The 19,138-nt window shown below is 47.1% G+C and overlaps 2 protein-coding genes across 2 annotated transcripts; one reads left to right on the forward strand and one right to left on the reverse strand.

Annotated features, from left to right (window-relative positions):
- Positions 1–2,562: 2,562 nt before the first annotated feature.
- On the reverse strand, positions 2,563–11,363 carry LOC118510865 (eukaryotic peptide chain release factor GTP-binding subunit ERF3A). Its single transcript, XM_036053211.1, has 9 exons — positions 10,154–11,363; positions 7,240–7,431; positions 7,023–7,169; positions 6,597–6,945; positions 6,237–6,510; positions 5,685–5,771; positions 5,412–5,588; positions 5,168–5,336; positions 2,563–5,096 (listed from the first exon to the last, which is right to left on the reverse strand). Exons 1-9 carry the CDS (start codon positions 10,524–10,526, stop codon positions 5,053–5,055), a joined length of 1,812 nt encoding a protein of 603 aa, XP_035909104.1. The 5' UTR covers positions 10,527–11,363; the 3' UTR covers positions 2,563–5,052.
- A 492-nt stretch (positions 11,364–11,855) lies between these two features.
- Positions 11,856–15,425, forward strand: LOC118510868 (bromodomain-containing protein 7). The gene is made up of 4 exons (XM_036053216.1): positions 11,856–12,021; positions 12,153–14,411; positions 14,496–14,684; positions 14,779–15,425. Exons 1-4 carry the CDS (start codon positions 11,961–11,963, stop codon positions 15,063–15,065), a joined length of 2,796 nt encoding a protein of 931 aa, XP_035909109.1. The 5' UTR covers positions 11,856–11,960; the 3' UTR covers positions 15,066–15,425.
- The last annotated feature ends 3,713 nt before the right edge of the window (positions 15,426–19,138 follow it).

Consider the following 19,138-nt stretch of genomic DNA (forward strand, 5'->3'; position numbering starts at 1 on the left):
TGTAACAAAAGAAATCAACGCCCAGGGCGAAACAAATGCCATACCTCTCAAATGACTGATGCTTCGAAGCTCTGCCCAAATGTTCTGCCCCGGCTCGGAAGCAGTAATCTGATCGTGCGTAAAACCGTCCTTCCTTCTCGTATATCACACGATGCTCGTCAACTTGGGCACTTGGGTGTACACGTTGGTGACTAACGCTAACTGTTGCTCACTTGTCCGTACTTAGGCGAAACACTGGATTCTTTCCTTTCGCACCACCATAGGAATCTCTCCCAGCATACGAGCCGCGAGTCACGATCGATGTTGACGTCAGGCGAGCATAAGCAACAAAGCCCTATAAGACTGGAATGCAACAAAGAACACCCCAGCACGGCACAGTCACACACAGGCGCGTTTATCGCTCCCGAACAACAGACACCAACTGGAGTACACAAAGCCCCCGGAGCGATTCTCCAGCAGCAGGCAGTACGGAGTTCTCGGACGCCAACGTTCTGGCACGACGCGTCAACACTAACTGAACGCACTCGCGAACGGTTTGTTTCGCCTCTCCGGAGTTTATTATTACGCGCGCGAGTTACCCTCACACCCGTCCGTCCAGCATGCGTCCTCCAGCCCCGTTCATTGGAAGTGCTCCCCCTTATAGAATGGAGCATGCGGGAACCCTTCATTGCAGGACGCAGGGTGCGATGAGTTGTGCGTCGTTGTTGTTGTTTTGTTTGCCGCGATCCCAGTTCTTGCGGGAGAACTCCGGTAAGAGGGAGCGCAAAAAAAAAGCGAAGAATGAGACACCAGAGCACATGAACACTTGAGTAAAGCAACAGTGCGCCTCCTTGCAAGCAAGAAGATTCCAAGAATGGTAGACGAAGAAACAAACCAAAAAAAAAAAGGCCGGGGAGCATAATATCACCTCAAACCAGCTTTAAAAGCGTCTCTTCTGCGTTACAAGAACCGGCTATCAATTCTGCCCCGGTACAGAGACACCGCGTCTTCATATCGGTCGTACACAATCCACACTACCAACTTTGCGACCACCATTAGACGTGTATAATTATTATGGAATCGAATGTAACTTGTTCGTGGCAGGACAGCCAGCATAAGCCAGTGTGCTCTCCTCCCCGTAGAACAATTTTCTGGCGCTGCTGCTGCTGCTCCAAACGTCCAACACGTCTTTGGGCGCGTATTATTATCAATCGATCGATCGATCGGGGCAAATTATCGGACCCATTTGGGTCCCACGCTATCACGCGGGCATGGTGGTGGTGGATGCATGACGAACATAATTAAACGCCTTGGTCCACGGGCCCTAAAACGGTTCTGTCTTGTGGGCCGGGGTCTTGAAAGATTAGGTTTTCTTAGACACAGTGTAGTAGAGGGTGCTGAAGTGTGTCCTTGACCAACGTAAACTCCTGGCAGCTGTGAATGGTCTTTAAGAATGGATAATTCTTGAGTGAATAGAACTTATCAAACATTAGGCGAGTAAGTGTAGATTGCATTGATTACTTTACGCTCCTGCTTACAGTCTGTAAGTCCTCTTCGGAACGCTCACAATCAAAAGCTCTTGCTGAAGGTTCGGAGAAGGAAGTATGAAGGCTTCACCTTAAAGTTTGGGAGATTTTCAAAAACGAACACTAGGGTTGCTTCTAGGGAGTAATGACTCAGATTACAGAACGTTACAAGAAATTTTTGAATCATTTTGCTTATGTTTTGCTTTTGAAGCTCAACAGGTGATCCGAGAGCTAAGAAGTGATGTCTTAAACCGAGGATTCTGGAAAATCATAACTACAACTTGGATTTGGAGTTTCACCGATTGTCGACATATAATTGACCCAACCAAACATGTATATCCTACAAAGTTCACCTGTAAACCTGGAACATAAAAAAACTGAAAGACGTTACGGTCGGTGAGAGTCATACAGATGAACATCTTAGGAGCAACTTCAGACCTCAGATAATTGTACCGCAAGGACAGCTTATTGGTAGCACAAGTCATACACAAGTCAATACAGAGTAAATACAGGTCAACATCGAAAAAGATTGCAGAGCTAAAGAAGCATCCAAGGGATTCCCCAGGAAGTCCAGTACAAACAATTGTTATAGAGCGTGTCTACTCACCAGAGCCCTGTCAGCCTCTTCACACTCAGACGGGGTGGTCCGCCATTTCGAATCCAAACGTAGACGACCGTTGCGTTCCATTTTCAAAAAGAGACCTCTTTATTTTCTTCCTTCCTGCTCTCTCTCTCTCTTTCTCTTTCGTTTGCTGTGTTTCATTACTGTTTTCGCTCGTTAGCATGGTTTTCTAGCTTTTCTGTTTCCCTTTTTCGTCAAAAATATCAAAATAAAACAAGTAGTTGAAAACAAACGTAAACACACAATCGAACCAAAAGGAAAAAAACATATTCACAATATGCATGGTTGTTGTCGCCCTTTTGTTTGTTCTCTTTTCTGGTTTTCTGCTTTGTTTAATAGGAAATTTGTTTACCGTATTTTGATTAGATGTAGAGTAGCTGAGTGCATGCACGGGATGTTTGTTTTTGCTTGCGTCTCTTTCGCCTTTTACTTCTCCTTCGTTCTTCTGCTTTAACAAGTTCAGTTTTCATCTTCTTATATATGTATATGTACGTACTGCTCTTATGCACTGTTGTGTGTGTGTTTTTGTGTTGTTGCTCCGTTCATTCTCGTTTTTGTTTCTGTTTGTTTGCTGCGCAGCTTTTAATGCACCAACAAAACTGTTTTCATCTGCCTGCAAACTTTTTTGTCAAACTCAACTCGATTGTTGTGTCGTTCCCCTCATTTATAATATCCTATTAACAACACACACACACACACTTTCATTTCTTTTGGTTGGTTCATCCGAACGATCGTATATATGCGTTCCTGAACGCGTGTGTGTGTGTGTGTGCTAGAACCAATTAATAGTAGCAAATGAAAAATGTAAAAGCAAATAAGAGAAACCTTACAACAATAAACCGTGCATCATTTATAGCAAAAGCGAAAAAAGGGAGGGGGAAAACAAACACAGAACCAATCAATCAATGGATGTTTAAAAAATAACCATGCAACAAGTACAACGATAGCGATAACTTATGGATAGCAAACCATAATTCGTTAGACAATCCTCATGCTTCCGCGGCTCCTTTGCGGTTTATTGGGTTTCGTGCGTTATTTTCGTGTACTTCCGGTTTCCTTACTTTGTTTGCTTCGTTTTTGGCCATATAGCTCTCCCGATCTTCCCCCTTAAACCGATCGACTATCAGCCATCACTGCCAGCGCAAATCCCATTTTCTGCTCTTTGCTTGTTACCTTACTACATATCCTTCTCCCTCTCGAGCTTGCGTTATGCGTTGCTTTGCTTCGCGTGTGTCTCTCGACACCAATAACACAATGGGGATGAAAATTTAAAAGAAAAATGGAGTGAAAAGGAAAAAAAAACACACACACATACACAAAACTTTGCAAACAGAGACAAACAATCAAAGTTCTTCTCTTACAACATGATGCGTGGTGGTGGCGGCAACTTTAAAAGTTCTTCTGCGCGGATGGAGGATATAAAACGGGGCAGATTTTGGATGCTGCTCCCTTCCTTTTTTTGTATAATGTCCCCGCCGCGCGTTCATTTTAACCACTCCACTTACTTATCACTCACCCTCTCTCTCTCTCTCTCTCTCTCTCTCTCTCTCTCTCTCTCTCGCTCGACCACCTGTGTCTGGTTAGCTGGTGCGGTTGCGTTCCTGTTACTTCTTGCTTGCTTGCCATCATCGATCTCCAATAAATCGCAACGCCCTTTCCTGTTCCGTTTTTATATTCGCGGATCATTTCCACGCGTATCCTTCCTCTTCCTGTTTCATGTTTCCCGGCGTTTAGTTCACTCCACTCTCCAAAACAGTGTTACGATTATCATGTTTAATATTATTGTTCCTGATGCATGCGTCGTATATTAGCTGCTCTCTGCCGGGTATCGCACTCGTCGGCACACCGGAGGTTCATTATCTGACGTTAGGTGCTTGCTGGGACCAAACCGGAGCGTTCATTCAGTTCATTCATTCAGTCGACACGTGTCATTTGCTTTACCGTTTTAGCCTATATAAGTGTACGCTGCTTTGCTGCTCGTTTGCGATTTGTTGTGTGTGGTGTTTTCCATTTGTTTTTTTGTTACATTTTACTGAGTTTTGTTTTGAGCCCACTGCCACGATTGCCCACCAACGGTGTATTGGAGGGGGCCCACTACCCTGCTCGGAAGGAAGCTGGTGTGTTGTGGTGGTGGGAGGGGGTAATGGGAGATGGGTGTAAAAAACATGCCTGTACACAGTTGCTCATAAGTGGGTTCGCGCGTCACCCGTCATCTCGTCCTCTAATCTGGGCCCTGGGCAGAGGTTATTTCGCTGGCTTAATGTGTGTGTGTGTGCGAGTCCGCGCGATTGGTTCGTGTGATTTAATGCTCGAATAATATAGCTATAATACGGGTGTTCCTTCGCTCGCACACCGGCAGAGAAACACGGGCTTGATTCAATTCCACATCTATGGTACGGTTCGGACCGAGAGGGGGATATAGAGACAATGGGAGGGCATACAGAGAGAGTGAGAGTTCAGAATGTTGTTACACTAATCGAGAAGAAGATAGACAAGCTGAACGCACACGCCCGCACGTCGATACAGCCAAGAAGAGAGGAGCGTAAGCGATTCAGCCAACAATAGAAAGTTCGGACCGGATGTCCGCGGTAACGGTAATCGGATAAGCACGGTTGGGAGGAATAAACGGTTTGCTTCAATATCTTTTTTTTTTTAACGGTGCGGGTAGCGGCGCGCAACGACGGAACGATGTGGCGTGGCCTGGGTGTGCGCGTGTATGTGTATCCGCAGTGCTGGTTGGCTGATGACTGTGTGGTGCCTGTGTGCGTGTGTGTGGTTTGTAAAGAGTGTGAGATTTTCAATGGTCAATATGCACGTGGATGATCAAAAAGGACACTGTTTGTTGCTGCTGCGGGCTGCCAATGTGAAACGAGCGGTTCTTTCGTGTTGGTGGCTGGACCGAAGAAGGATGGACTTGGTCACACATTACTCCACAACCTTCAGGACCTTTCCGATAGCGATAGTTTTGTCTGGGTGAGAATGAAGAAGAGGGAAACAAATTAAATAATTGATCCTTTACTGCGGATAAAAGCACACTCACTTTCATCTCGAAGCGTGAAGCGACCCATCTGGGGGAATAGTTTAAACTGCTCTAAGCATATCAATCCGGAGCATTCAATCCGCATAATGGCGACCTGATCCTGCTTCACGAAGCGCGGCCTTGTCTTGGATTTTTCTCCCGTCTTCTTATCAACTAAACAAATAAGAGCCTGTAAGGAGAGCAAAAGGGGGAAATTAAAAAAAAAAAGCGACCCTTGAATGAAATCCGTCCTGCCAATACCGACCTTAACAGTAATCTCCTCAGCGGCACAGTGTATATGCATCACGGCCGAGTATCCCGCACAAATGATTGACTTGTGTTCTAGGATGACCACCTGTGCGTCGAAAATCTTGCCCGTCTTGATCGGATTGGAAGCGTCACACAGGACGAATCCTGGCGAGACGTCCTCCTCCTCTATGCCCTGTGTGGGAAATTGAATTAGGAAAATGAAAATCCCGATAGATTAGTGTCATATTTAAGAGAAAAAAAAGCTCAGGGTATCTGCCACAACGCGTACCTTTACTTTGATTTTCACATTTTCACCAGGCCCCACCGAGGTTACCTCTTCGTCGTCGGACCACAGCTGATCAACGCACACTTGCGTCTGAAGGGAAGAAGTGGAGTAATAGGTTAGTAAATATCGTTTGCTATAATTCTCTTCTACACACACACACACAGTATGAAGGGCAAAACAAGTGCAACTGAGATAATCGTATAGAATAAATGTGAATGCCAATCATATTTAGTATAAAGGACTCAAACAGGATATGGACCACAGTTTATCAACATTATGTGAAAAATAGCTCTAAGCTGTGACAAACAGTGTTAAACAGTGTTGAACTGGCCTGAGAAACCCTGTAAATGCGTTCAAAGCTTTATCCGGGGATAAAAAATCGGAGATCGTATCCTGGATGGATCCTTGCACGTTGCTTAAATTCCAGTATTGGGATCAACGTGGACTCAACAAATCTGGATTAAACCGGCTTTAGTGATAAAATTATAGAGATAGTTGAAATTGCACTTGTTGCGACCGACACTGTAAACAGCTAGCGCGATCTCTCGTACTCACTCTATTGGGCATCACGAGCAGATTGGTGCCTTTCTTTGCCACGCCGGATTCCACCTTGCCCATCAGCACCGTACCCATGTCCTTGTATTTGTCGACGATCGGCATAATGAACGGGCCGTCCGTTTTGCGATTGAGCGACGGCAGCTCGTCGATGAACGGAATAAAGGCTGGGCCCTGGTACCACGGGCACGTGGCGTCATCGATTGGTTCCCGCAATCCCTGCCCAGTAATGCCGGACACCGGCATGAACGTAAGATCCTTCACCGGATTAAATCTGTACGGTGAAAAAAAAAAATCTCCCGGCAATTAAACACATTAATCTCATCCCACTGACGGTTTGTTGGTGGCAGAAGCACCTACCCTAGCTTCTTGAGGTATGGTAATATTTTGTCTTTGCATTCGTTGTAGCGCTCAAGGTCCCAGTTAACCGTCGGGTCGTCCATCTTGTTCACCAGCACGACCAAATGCTTCACGCCGGCCGTCTTCGCCAGCATCGCGTGCTCCCGCGTCTGACCGCCCCGATCGAACCCGGTTTCGAATTCACCCTTGCGCGCGGAAATCACCAGCACGGCCAGATCCGCCTGGGCAGCACCACCGATCATGTTCGGCACGAAGCTCTTGTGCCCGGGTGCGTCGAGGATGGTGAAATGTTTCTTCTCAGTCTCAAAATAGGCACGACCAACTTCCACCGTTTTTCCCTTGTCACGTTCTGCGAGAGAATTGGGGAAGAAGAGTGTTAGTGATGCTGTGGATGTGGAACACACATCCACCGGATAACATACATACCTTCCTGATTCGTGTCGAGCGCCCACGATAAGTACCAGCTTTCTCGCGACTTTTCGCGCGCCTCGCGTTCGTACTTTTCCAGTGTTCGCTTATCTACCATTCCCGTGAGCGACATGATCTGTCCACCGATCGTGGATTTACCGGCATCTATAAGGCATGAAGACATGCACAGCGTTTAATGACAATCTCAACCAGAAAAAGGCTTCACAATACCTACCGACATGGCCAATGAAAACCACGTTCACGTGCTCCTTTTTGCTTCGGCTTTCCTCCACCTTGGGGGGCTTCTTTTTCGATACTTTCGGTGCGGCGTCTCCGTCCACCTCGCCATCATCCAATTCCATTTCTTCATCTTCCGGCGTCAGGATCGAATCCTCCTCCGCGTCCCAACTGTCGAGCGGTTCACTTTCTGTCGGGTTTTGAAAACGAAACAATATTTTAGTTTATCTTGTTGTTGCGAAGAAAAAAAAATAGTATGACGACGCTGTTGGCGGAGGCTGTGACGAAGCGGTTGTTTAGCATTAAGATTGCAGAAGTACGTCAAACCACCCACTGATAATACTCCTACTGCTGGTGGCTGGTTGGCAGGCGAAAAACATCGTGCCAGTACCAGAGGGGCAGATTAATATCCCATCGTCGTCTGACGCATCCCGCCTAATTGGGTTGCCCACCTGCGGTGGCGAAAACGAGACAAAGTTAAATTGATTCCTGCTTTTCTCCTTCCACCAGCCGGTACAACGCAAATAGATAAATTGTTTTGTCATTTACCGGAACAAATTCAAACCAAATTCCAATTCCTTGCTACCATGGTTCAATCCGTTTTGTAAGGAGAAAACATTCAAACTACCCACACACACACTAACAGGGCGGCGGTGCAAAGGCGGTCAGTCCGGAATTGAGGTCACAGGACTAACGCGCGCCAGTGAAACAGGACCCCCGGATCCTATCGTAGTACACCAGACACTGTGGTACGAGTTAAGACCAAACATTTAAATTATATTATTCTGATATTTAGTATACTAAGGCAAATTTGAGATCTAGATGGCGCCACCGGACGAACTACTTAGATGATCCGACAATTAAAGAATTATTTTACAAAAAGGAGCATTTGTTAGTTAGTTCCTTAGTGAACATTACAACCAAGAGAGGGCTTGGCATGCCACTACGGTCGTGTAAGTATCAGATGTACTGAATAATAAATGCGTGACAATCAGCTAATGTTTGCGAGCATCAAATCAGCAAATTGAATATGCATAAAAGGACAAATTTAACACCTAAGAAACATCAACAACAGCTAAAAGTGGCCGGGGAAAGTGTTTAAAGAAGTAAATTTCCAATAATTAAAAAAAAATTTCTAATTAAAAGGCGGTAGAGAACCAACATCTAGAGAGTTTCTCAAATCAAGAAAGGCTTCCCGTTTTTTCAACCATATGACCGCCCTTTGGACCATCGTGCGCCGCCATACCGGGTGGCATATGGCATCGATTTTTATTCAATCAGCACCACCACCTTTTACCAAACTTTGCACACTGCACTTGGCGGTGGTTAGCGGTCTCATCGGCAGCAGGGAACCAGCACTATCCCCGGTAGCCGGATAGTCCGGACGAGGATAGTGTGCACGGTTCGGAAGATGCCGCCTCTCCCACGGGTTTGAATGATTAATGTAGCAACGAGCGAGAAGTGGCACACTGCAGATGAAGATATGCCATGCACAAATCACCATGGCAAAGACCACACACAGACCAAAAAGGATCCTTGGTAGTGTGTCATGACTTTACCATCGCTTGGTGCTGGGAGTCCTTGTGCGAACAGTCGTCTGTTAAAGTGCTGTTTGCTTGCTCCCAAGAGTTTTCCGCCCGAATAAAATAAAATTCCTTCGATGACATCATCGTGGTGTGGTGGTACGCGGTGGTACCACCTACTACCGCCAGACTAATCAGTCCCTTAACGGAATTGCTTTGGACACGCTAATCATCGGGGCAGCACTAAGATAGCGTGATAGTTATAGACTCTCGCCTTCTCTCTCCCACACTCGAACACGCTCTCTTTCTCTGCTTCGTTCCCAATCGCTCTATTTCTTATTTTCTTCCTAAAAACAATCATAAGAGAAGCACACTAGTAAATTAATCCACGACATTCCAACGGTTCCCCTCACAAAAAAATGGTAAGTTGCTGCGTGCCCTGCATCATCTGTGTGTGCTTCTTGGCTCTCAATTATTCATACTTCTTAGAAAAGTGGGTTCCAGCGCGACCGACCACGTGAAAATCAATTGCGCCCAAACGCGAAGGACGGCGACGACGACGCATGAGAACTGCTGCAGAGCATTACAAACATGCGGAACACGAGTGATGTCAAACTCGTTTTAGTTTGTAGACAGACAGATCGAATTTAGTTTACAACAAGCCATTCTTTTAAGGACCTCACGAGTTTCCGTATGTTTGTCAGTATCTGTCTAGTTTGAGCGGTAGACAAATTTGCGCCACCGCCCACCCAAGCGCATCATGCAGGGTGTGTGTGTGTATGTGTGCTGGCCAGAAGGCGTCTTTCTTGGATTGCTGCCCATTCATAAAAACGAGGCCAACGAAGCTCCACATAAACCGCAACGCAAGCACAATGGATGGGCGGGGGTGGGGGAACGCATTCGCTCCCTTCGAGCGATAATATCCGCGCCGTGTTGATGACGATGATTTACACGCGATATTCACCATCCTGCCACCGGTACGCTTGGGGAGAACCGGTTGCGCGGTGACACGCCAGTACAAACCGGTAACCGTCGCTGCTGCTGCGGCTGGTGGATTGATGACGAAGAAGAAATTCGCGATCTCGGGCATGGGAGTTCGAACCGAAAATTGTGGTGGTAGTAGGCCGCGGAACAGCTTTTTGACACATCACGCATTGCGATCGAGAGCGAGAGAGCAGCACACGAGCGAGAGCGAGAGAGAGAGCCACTTTCCCCACACATGTGTCAAATATTGCGTTGGAAGGTCCGCCGCCGTCGCTTGGGAGGGACGGAATGCAAGCAGGGAATGGAGCACTTCCTCTAGCTACCGCTGCCTCCACCCAAAAACCATGTCACACTTCCTTTTTCCCTTTAAATGCTCCGTTACCACAGAAAATAAGCGTGCATTACCATTGTTTTCTGGCGTTTTCACCGGATCTTCGTCCCGTTCCATCGGTGTCGGCGCCGACGAGGAGGGCGGTGTTGGTGTGGCAGCTGTGGACGTCGGCGTAGTGGCACCTCCGCCGCCGCCCCCTCCACCACCGCCGCTGCTGCTGCCACCGCTCGACGTGGCCGACGATGCTGGTGCGGCTACCGGAAGCGGTCCGGCTACCGGTGCCGTCGGCGAACCCGTCGCAGGTGTACCCGCCGGTGCGGCCGCGGCCGCCGCCGTCTGCACCGCCGTCGCCGCCGGTGTGCAAAAGCTCGGCACAAACTCGACCGCATTCACGTTGAGCTTGCTGAACTTGGTGTTCATCTCGTTGCTATCGTTTTCCTGTGCCATTTTTTCGCTCACTCGCTCACTCGCTCGCTGGTCGACGAATCTCACTTCTCACTTGCCTGCTGGCTGTCTCAACTCCCTAGGTGTACGCTCGCGACGTCTCGCCGTTGCTATCTTTCGGGTACCACCGGAGCACACTAGGCGGAGGGGGGAGTGACCGGATTACTCTGGTTCTGGGACCTTTTTGTTTCGGCGTTCGGATTACGGTGCACTTTGCGCTACTGCCTTGCACCGGAATTTCACTCTACGCACACACACACACACGCACTCGCATACGCACACGTAACGGTGGTGCGTGTGCAACGTAACTGACCAATGAATGGGGGTACTGCTGCTAGAGTGCAGCGCAGGGCTCACGGGTAAAAGGGGGAGACGGAAATCGGGCGCCGTCGACCGCAAAAAAACTGAATCCGGAACGGAACAAAAAAAAGGGTGGAAACTGCCACCCACAGTGTCGGGATGTTCGGAACGGAAAAGCGGAAACGGGAGGATAACACGTTCTCCGTTTCTTTTGGCCCAAGAAACTAGCAGCCACTAGCACCGCACGGACACACACGTACGCACTCGCACACACACGCACGCACACTAGCAACTTCACACCGCGAGCTCTCGTACACGACGACCGCCGACGTGGTACGTTTTTCGCCGACCGGACAAAAACGGGAAAAATAATCGGAAAAACCTAGAGAACGAAACCGTGCTGGAAAGGAAACCCGTGCCGAGTTCCGTTTCACGTCGGACGCTCCAGTTTTCGCTGGCTACCGGGGTGCAGGGTGCAGAAAATTGGGAAAATTTTGCTGCAACCACGCGCTTCGACTTTACAACCTTTTTGACTTTTTTCTTTCTTTCTTTCTTTCTTCTCTCCCAAGGTGGCTAGAGGAATGTGGTGCAGTTTTTTTGACAGTTTCGTTTGACAGTTGACAGTGCACGCGCGGTGGCGAGGGTACAGTAGGGTCGTATAATTTATGGAATTTGGGGAACGAAACTTTAATAAAATCATGAAACCTTAGCCTGTGTTTCATTTTGTTGGCTTAAACATTGCATTTCATAATTTATAATGCAACGAAATGTCTTCAATATTGTTGTTTGATGGTTTGTTTGAAATGGCACAGCGAGTGGCTGTTTAGACAAATTTCCGATTTCGATATTTTTATGAAGAACCGCAAAATAAAGTGTTAAAAATATCTCAAAATATATCCAACCTATCAAAATAGCTTAATTAAGACTTCCAATAAAAGATGTCGTTTTTATGAAAATTTATTTCGCAAGAGCATCATTTTGGAACGCCTTTACCCTTGACCGTTGCGGTCACCCACTGTGCTTTTCGCATGACGCTTTGTTTACGTTTGCATCTGCCATTTGTAGCGCTTGTTTTCGGCTTGCATCGGCAGAAAGAATTGCATAAAATCCCGGTGTTTTGCGGTCTTACTATCGACGATGGGTTCGAAGAAACACAAGAAACATAAATCCGAACGCAGGGAACGTGAAAGTGGCAAAGGTAAGTCACCTGTTATGTGTCACGCACACACCTCCGTCTAGTGCGGCTTGTTTTCCGGCTTCCAGTGTCCCGCCAGACGCATCCTGTTTACCTGCACAATTTGTTAACATTCTTGCCTCGTTTTATTACAGAAAAGTCGTTCAGCCTTGATCGTCCACCCAGCCTAAAACTTATACTGAAAGTTAGTGGCAACAGTTCGACGCCGGAGCATGGGAACGATTCACCAGCATACGGTATCCAGTCGGACGGCGGTAGCACTCTGTTCACCAGCACCAGCGGAGACTATCCGGAGCGTCACAAAAAGTCGAAAAAGAAGAAAAAGAAAAAGGACCGTGAAAAGAAACACAAACATCATCACAAGGAGAAGCGGCACCGGCATCGGGGTGACGATACGAGCCACGGGGAGGAGGACGAAGAGGAGGAAGATTTTAACAGCTTCGGAGATGAGAGTTCCCAAGCGACGGCGGCAGATACGGTGCCGAGTGTACACTATCCGGCGGCCAGTTCGGTAGCGGCAGCAGCTGTAGCTGCGGTGGCCAGTTCTTCGCTGGCTGCTCAACCCGTAACAAAGCCGCTGCTACCGGAAGCGTTGCTTACTCCGAAGCTTGAGTCGGATCTTGAGCAGGAATCCATTACCGAGCACGATGGAGTGCTGCTCGGTGGAGGACTTGTGCCTAAGGAAGAGCTAACAACAGCACCCAGCTCAGTGACGACGGACGAACCACTGCAAAGTCCAGGTTCGATGCAGTCCTCATCACGACCGGGCAGTAAGATAGATTTTCACGACACTAGCTCGAGCCAAGCGCCGAAAACACCCAACTCGGACTGTAGCGGCCGAGAGCCGCGGAGTTGCGTGCTGAAGCAGAAGCAGAGCCGTTCACCACTGAACAAACTGTTGGACCATCTGCTGAAAGCGCTGGAAAAGCGTGATCCGCATCAGTTCTTTGCGTGGCCCGTTACCGACGACATTGCGCCCGGGTACTCGTCGATCATTCTCAAACCGATGGACTTTTCCACCATTCGGCAAAAGATTGAGGACAACGAGTATGGGTCGGTGTCGGAGTTTAGTGAAGATTTTAAGCTCATGTGCGAGAACGCGATCAAGTACAATCACTCGGAGACGGTGTACCATAAGGCGGCGAAGAAGCTGCTGCACGTTGGCGCACGCTTGCTGCAGACGGACAATCTGATGCGCTCGTTACGCCCGCTGATGACGTATATGCGCGAGCTGACAGCCAAAGAGCTTGGGTTCGAGCTACCGATCGGATCGGGCGATGGCACAGACAGTGACTTTCATCATCAGCACCATACGGCCGACTCGGCAGACGAAGCAATGGCAGCGGCCGTTGACGAAGGCATTAACGCGCAGATTGAAGAGGAGGAAAAGCGCAAACAAATTCGGCTGGAAAACAATCCACACACCAAGTTTGAAGCGTTTGTGGATGATTTGACGACGGATGAGGTGTTGGCGCAGGTACAGAGTGCTGCGCTAAACGCACGGACAAAACTGTTGAAACGAAAGTCAGCCCACAAGCTGGGCTTTTTGCGCCAGCACAAAGACGGTACGACTTCGATGAAGATTCTGCTCGACACGAAGTCGGAGGGCGGTCCGGAACGAACGGTGACGCTGGGTGCGCACACGGGCAAGCTACAGTACGGCACGGGGCAGCTGCAAGGCTTCCGGGAAGATCGTCGCAATAGTGCAAAAATCGTAAAACCACTCAGTTACGGTGCGTTCAGCTCGTTCGCGCCCGTGTTCGATTCGCGCTTTGCCAATCTTAGCAAGGAGGAAACGGAAATGGTCCTCAACACGTACGGTTGTGAGACGGGCGCGGATTATGCGGAAAGTATTTTACGCTTCGCGATGGACAGTCCGTTCGCCGCCGGCATGGCGCACAATCTGCTGGACGTGTTGACGAACGGTGAGCATCGGCAGACGTACGGCAAGCTGTACGAAACGCACATGCAGCGTGAAGAGAGCAAAGCCGTCCGGCATACGTTCCCCGATCCGGTCGAGGTGGCCGAAGAGGTTAAACGGTACGCGAACGTACGAATCGATTTCGATAGCTTGCGGTCTCTGTCGAGCCTGGGTGTCGATATGAATTTTCTGGACGAGCTCGAGTGTCAGCTGAAGGGTGCCGAAATCGGTCCACAGCTGCAGCAATCGTTGAGCACCAATTCGGACCTGCTGCAGAAGCTGCATCAGCTACAGACGGATCGATTGTCGGCGCCATTGCCAGCCCATCTGTCGCACATTCAGCATCCGTCGGAGGGTGAGCTGGAGCTGGCGGGTCAGATTACGACCAATTTGACGGCGATCGCAAAGCAGCTTCCACCGGCGGCCATCGCAAATCCTCACTCGCTGCGGAAAGCTATGGGTATAAGCACCGGTGAGTGGGATCATCATTTGGATAGTGTTGTGAGAAGAGATGTGTTTGGAATAGATGTAATGATTACCTTCTATTTATTTTTAGCTGGATTGGACATTTTTCAACCTCCACCAACAACGAATGCAATGAGCGGCGCCAACCCGCCATCAGTACCTGCACAATCGCTTCAACCTGCAGCACCGCAGCAACAGCAAAACGGAAATGTGACAGCACCCTCCCATCCGACCGGTAGCAGTATTTCCAACACCAACCAACCGCCAGCCCCAACAGTTGGTAAGTAAAACGGATACGCGCCAGGCTGTTAATGAATACAAATGTAACTAATAACATGGTTCGCTTTGCCAATCGCGTGGCGCTCACCCCACAGACATTGACACAACGCCGATGGATATGGATCTCGAACCGGAACCCATCTCTCACCATCACCATCAGCACCATCCCCATCCGCACCATCTCACCCGACCGGCCCAGCAGCAACCTTCCGCCCAGCAGCAGCAGCAGCAGTCGATTATTCAACCTAATCCCGTCGTTTCTGCAGCTCCATCGGTCGATATCGATAGTGAGCTGCGTGAGTTCCTGGGTGCTGGCCCCAGTACGGCGGGCGGGACGGAATCGTCCGATACGGCTTGCATCGAGCAAATGTTGATGGATTAAGGCTCTTATTAAGATGGTTTATCTGTGTGCTTGTTTTTGTGTACGTGTGTGTGTGTGTTTTATTGTAGCAAGAGAGGGGTGCAAAAACTGCTGTATTTTTTATATAAAACAAAGCAAAAGAAAACAGATGCCTCTAGGGTGGTTAGGATTTATTAGGCGAAGGGAAGTTTTATTTTTAAATATAAATCGAAAAGCGATCCATAGCGATCTGTATCGCGCTGCGTATTACAAGTGCTTCGGGGACGGGGACGAGAAAAAAAAAACAAAACTCTAACTCAAGTTGAAAATATGGTTAAAATTTTAACTTTCTTTAAATTGTACGATAAAATTAGATTAAATAAAATGACTTATCATAAATGGTGTTTTAATATTCCTTGAGTCCTTATGGTCCTATCCTTGGTCCCAATTCGAAGTATCTAGCCGTCTAGAAGTCGTGATCATTTTTCGGATACGATACTTCAATATCTTCTTCTTCCTTAGCACTACAACCTCGAAAGGTCACTGCCATTTCTGGCTTTCTGTGACTAACGGCTCCAGTAAAACATGGAGCCGACTCCACACCGACCGCTCCGGAGCCGGCTCCACTCGAACGGCTTCGAAGCCGGCACCACTCCGACGGCTCCGGAGCGCTCATAACTACTTCAATACAATCAAATTGCGCCTTGCCAGAAGCTGCGTCATCTCGCTGGTCTGGGTTTAAAATTGTATCAACAGCTTCATTAAAGCGTAAGACATCAGTAAAAGACAATTGCAGTTCTGGAGTAGGTTATTAGCTAAGTTAAACAACTAAAATTACAGGAACTTTATACATCTTAACAGCATTTCAAATAAAAGTAGCACCAACTGGGAAATAATCAAGTGAAACGATTAGAACCTAGCGCGCTATCAAGGCTACAAATTGCTGTTATACTTTACGCTAAATAGCCATCAAGTGAGTTAAACGCACCCCAATTTCGACCATTAAAAGACATCAACAAAAGACAAAGTCTTCCTCAAGACCCCGCCTAGGGCAACAAATAGCACGTGTTGCAATAGCTGTTGGCTGAGTACTTTTCGGATACTTTCCGATTACTTCGGCCTGGTTGCGGTCGTAAGCACAGTGAAGCATCCCGGAAGGAACAATCGAGCGTAGGGATGGGTCGAAGAAATTAAAAAGACATTAGAGCGTTCGTGAGTGTGAGGCGTCTTTTCGTTCGCGGCGAAGAATGTCGTCCTTTTATTGCAACTCTCGGCTGTCCTGCTGCCTGCTGCCCATCCTTGCTGTTTGTCTGTCTGCCCAAGAAATTATGCAACAAAGTGCGGTAGAAAATGAGTTGTAGGAGGTTTCCTCCTGCTTCAAGAGCGCCCCACCAGATGACGCTGTTTCTTAAGGAGGACGGTGGAAAGTTTGCCTCAGCATTCCAGCGGGACGGTAACGCTGCAAGTAATAAACCGTCTGGGACCGAACGCGGAGTTTCGGGATCCTGCGCCATTTAGCGACAGGAGAAAGTTTGCCATTCGCGTTTTTCGTTCGATAAATTATAATCCACGGTTGATTGTTCCGTTTGGAAATTAATTAATGATGCGCGAAGCGAAGTTGGGCAAAAATACGATTCATTACATACTATCTCTTTACCATGCGGCCAGTTATAAATTAGGCGTACGAAGCACAGTTCCAACAAACAGTGGAACGTCGTGCGGGAGATTTAAGCGCACCATTGCGAGAGGCAAATAATTCGTTTTCTAATCGTTTATTTTAGTTTCACTGACTTGTCTTAATGGGGCTATAACTTACCATGTTAGAGTAAGTTACTAGTGGCAGTTTTTTTATGGTCTATGGCAACCGGTGATTAATGTGGGCTTATCGCAAAAAGGGAAAACACTTCAGTATGCTAATCGTACCCACCTTCGTGTTTTACTTCGAAAAAGGCCATAAGAAATCTTAGCCAATTCCTGACCTTTCGCAAGCCCTTTTCTTCAAAATTAAATCAAACTCTGTGACGCGAACCGCTGGTGGCCTCCCATTGCTGGACGCCATTATTCATGCCATGATTTGTAAACTTCACCAACACGCTAACTGCTCAGGTAAATGTAATGCGTGAGTTTTTGCCTTTCTACACATTAGAGAAGAAATTGCTCCGCATTAAGTACACGCAATAAATGGATTTGTTCCGAATAAACAATGGTGAACATTTGCTCTGTTTCTTTCCGCTTTCATACACTGCCAACAGCAAAACAACCGGTTGATTAGAATAATGATTGGGCAATGAAAACAAAAATGGTGTGGATTTCGTGCTGCGCCATCCGATATTAACGTTCCATTAGCATACGAATATGGTTTATGGAGGTAAGATTAGCTAAACATTCACCCTAGCCAAGACTGGGACAATTGTGTGTTTCTATCGCCTAAAGGTATGCAATACTTTTTTTAAAAATATTTTTATGTTGAAAAGAGACACTAACACTAAAAGTTGCATATTTTTAGGCGTTTTCGTTTACACATAAAAACATTATTTAAACGAAATATTTTGTAAACATGAACAAAACCAGTTTAAAAATTGCATTTCCTGCTAAGCTAACAACGCCTAAAAGTATGCAATTCGTAGTGCGTAGTACGTTTTTCCTCAATAACACATTAGGAAAAGAAGGTTGTCTTAACACATGAATATCTTGAGGAACAAAGCTACCGCTAGCACTGAAATTTTAGCACGCCCAAAGGTATGCAACAAAAGTTTTATAATTTCTTTACCAAATTAACATGCTTGTAAAAAGGGAACTTAGAATATTAATATTTGTTATATTAATTACGCACATTAGAATAATGTAACGTGGAATATAACGCTACGCGTTCTTATTCCACGTTATATTATTCTAATTACAAGAATTGTGAAAGACAAATAAGATCAGCTAACTACGCCTAAAAATATGCCATTTGCTACACAGTATCACTTCGTTAAGTACTCCGTTTAGTTGGCAAAAAAGCCACCCATCTCATTACAATAATATTGTTCAACATCTCGACCAAGAACGCAGGTACACGTCCCACTATCACTGCATCTGCATTTACCATCTTTAATGGCACGTAGCAGCTGACTACCGGGAGGAAAGGCTTTCGCTCACCTTCGCTTACCAGAAGCTCCTAATTGAAGCACTAAAGATGCAAATGAAGCTGACCATTTGCTCACGGGTGTATTCAAATTATTGTCTTAGAAGAAACCGAACTTACTGGTGTAACGCTCCGATGCAGAAAACTCCTTCGCCTTGGTTAGCCCTTGAACTAACCAACTTGCCACTCGAGGAGAACCTCCTTCTAACCCCACTTTTGCGGTCAGCCAGTATCAACAAACGCCCTCAAGTAGGTCATCGAAGATTTACCCAAAGTGCTCTCGAAAGCTTGGCAAGGAGATGGCACACGTGTTGGTCTCATGTTGTGCTGCTGCAGCCTGCTAATTACTGCCTACTGCTAGGGTGTTAGACTAAACGATTAACCAACCAGTGTTGGAACTTTGAGTGGGAAACCTCCAGGGAGTTGATAGTCCATGCCTTCATCCACTTCTCAAGACAACCCGAACATGAATATGTAATAGACGATTATCTATTCACACGCCTATCTACAAGCGTTTTGAGGGAGGGTTGGACTGTTGTAAAACAGAAATAAGGAAATTGTCGCATGGTGTTCGTAGTTAATGAATAAATTTGCCGCTCAACTTCAACCTTTGCCTACTTCTGTCCAATGGTCATGCAATGCTGACAAATTCATTTCCTTCAACCGGATTCGAGTGCTCAAGAAGGGGCAAGGCTTCAAGCATTCGGAAATGACGACAGGAAATTGTTCTATTTTAAAGATGAACGAATGTCTACACTTCAAACTAAAGCAATAGCAGGGAGAAAATTGAGATTTAAATTTAGGTCAAACAGACGGAAGAATTCATATTCCAATTAAAACAACGCAACGCTATACTCACAGCTTGAGTAGAGGGAAAAGCGTTACATTTTTAGCCACCGTCTTCTGTACCAGCCTACGGCCGTACGACACTAATTGACCCCGACCCATCAAGCCTAGGCTGTGTTCGGACACTGTTTTACCGTCTGGC

The sequence above is a fragment of the Anopheles stephensi genome, chromosome 3 (assembly GCF_013141755.1).
Source record: "Anopheles stephensi strain Indian chromosome 3, UCI_ANSTEP_V1.0, whole genome shotgun sequence".
NCBI classification, from domain to species: Eukaryota; Metazoa; Arthropoda; class Insecta; order Diptera; family Culicidae; genus Anopheles; species Anopheles stephensi.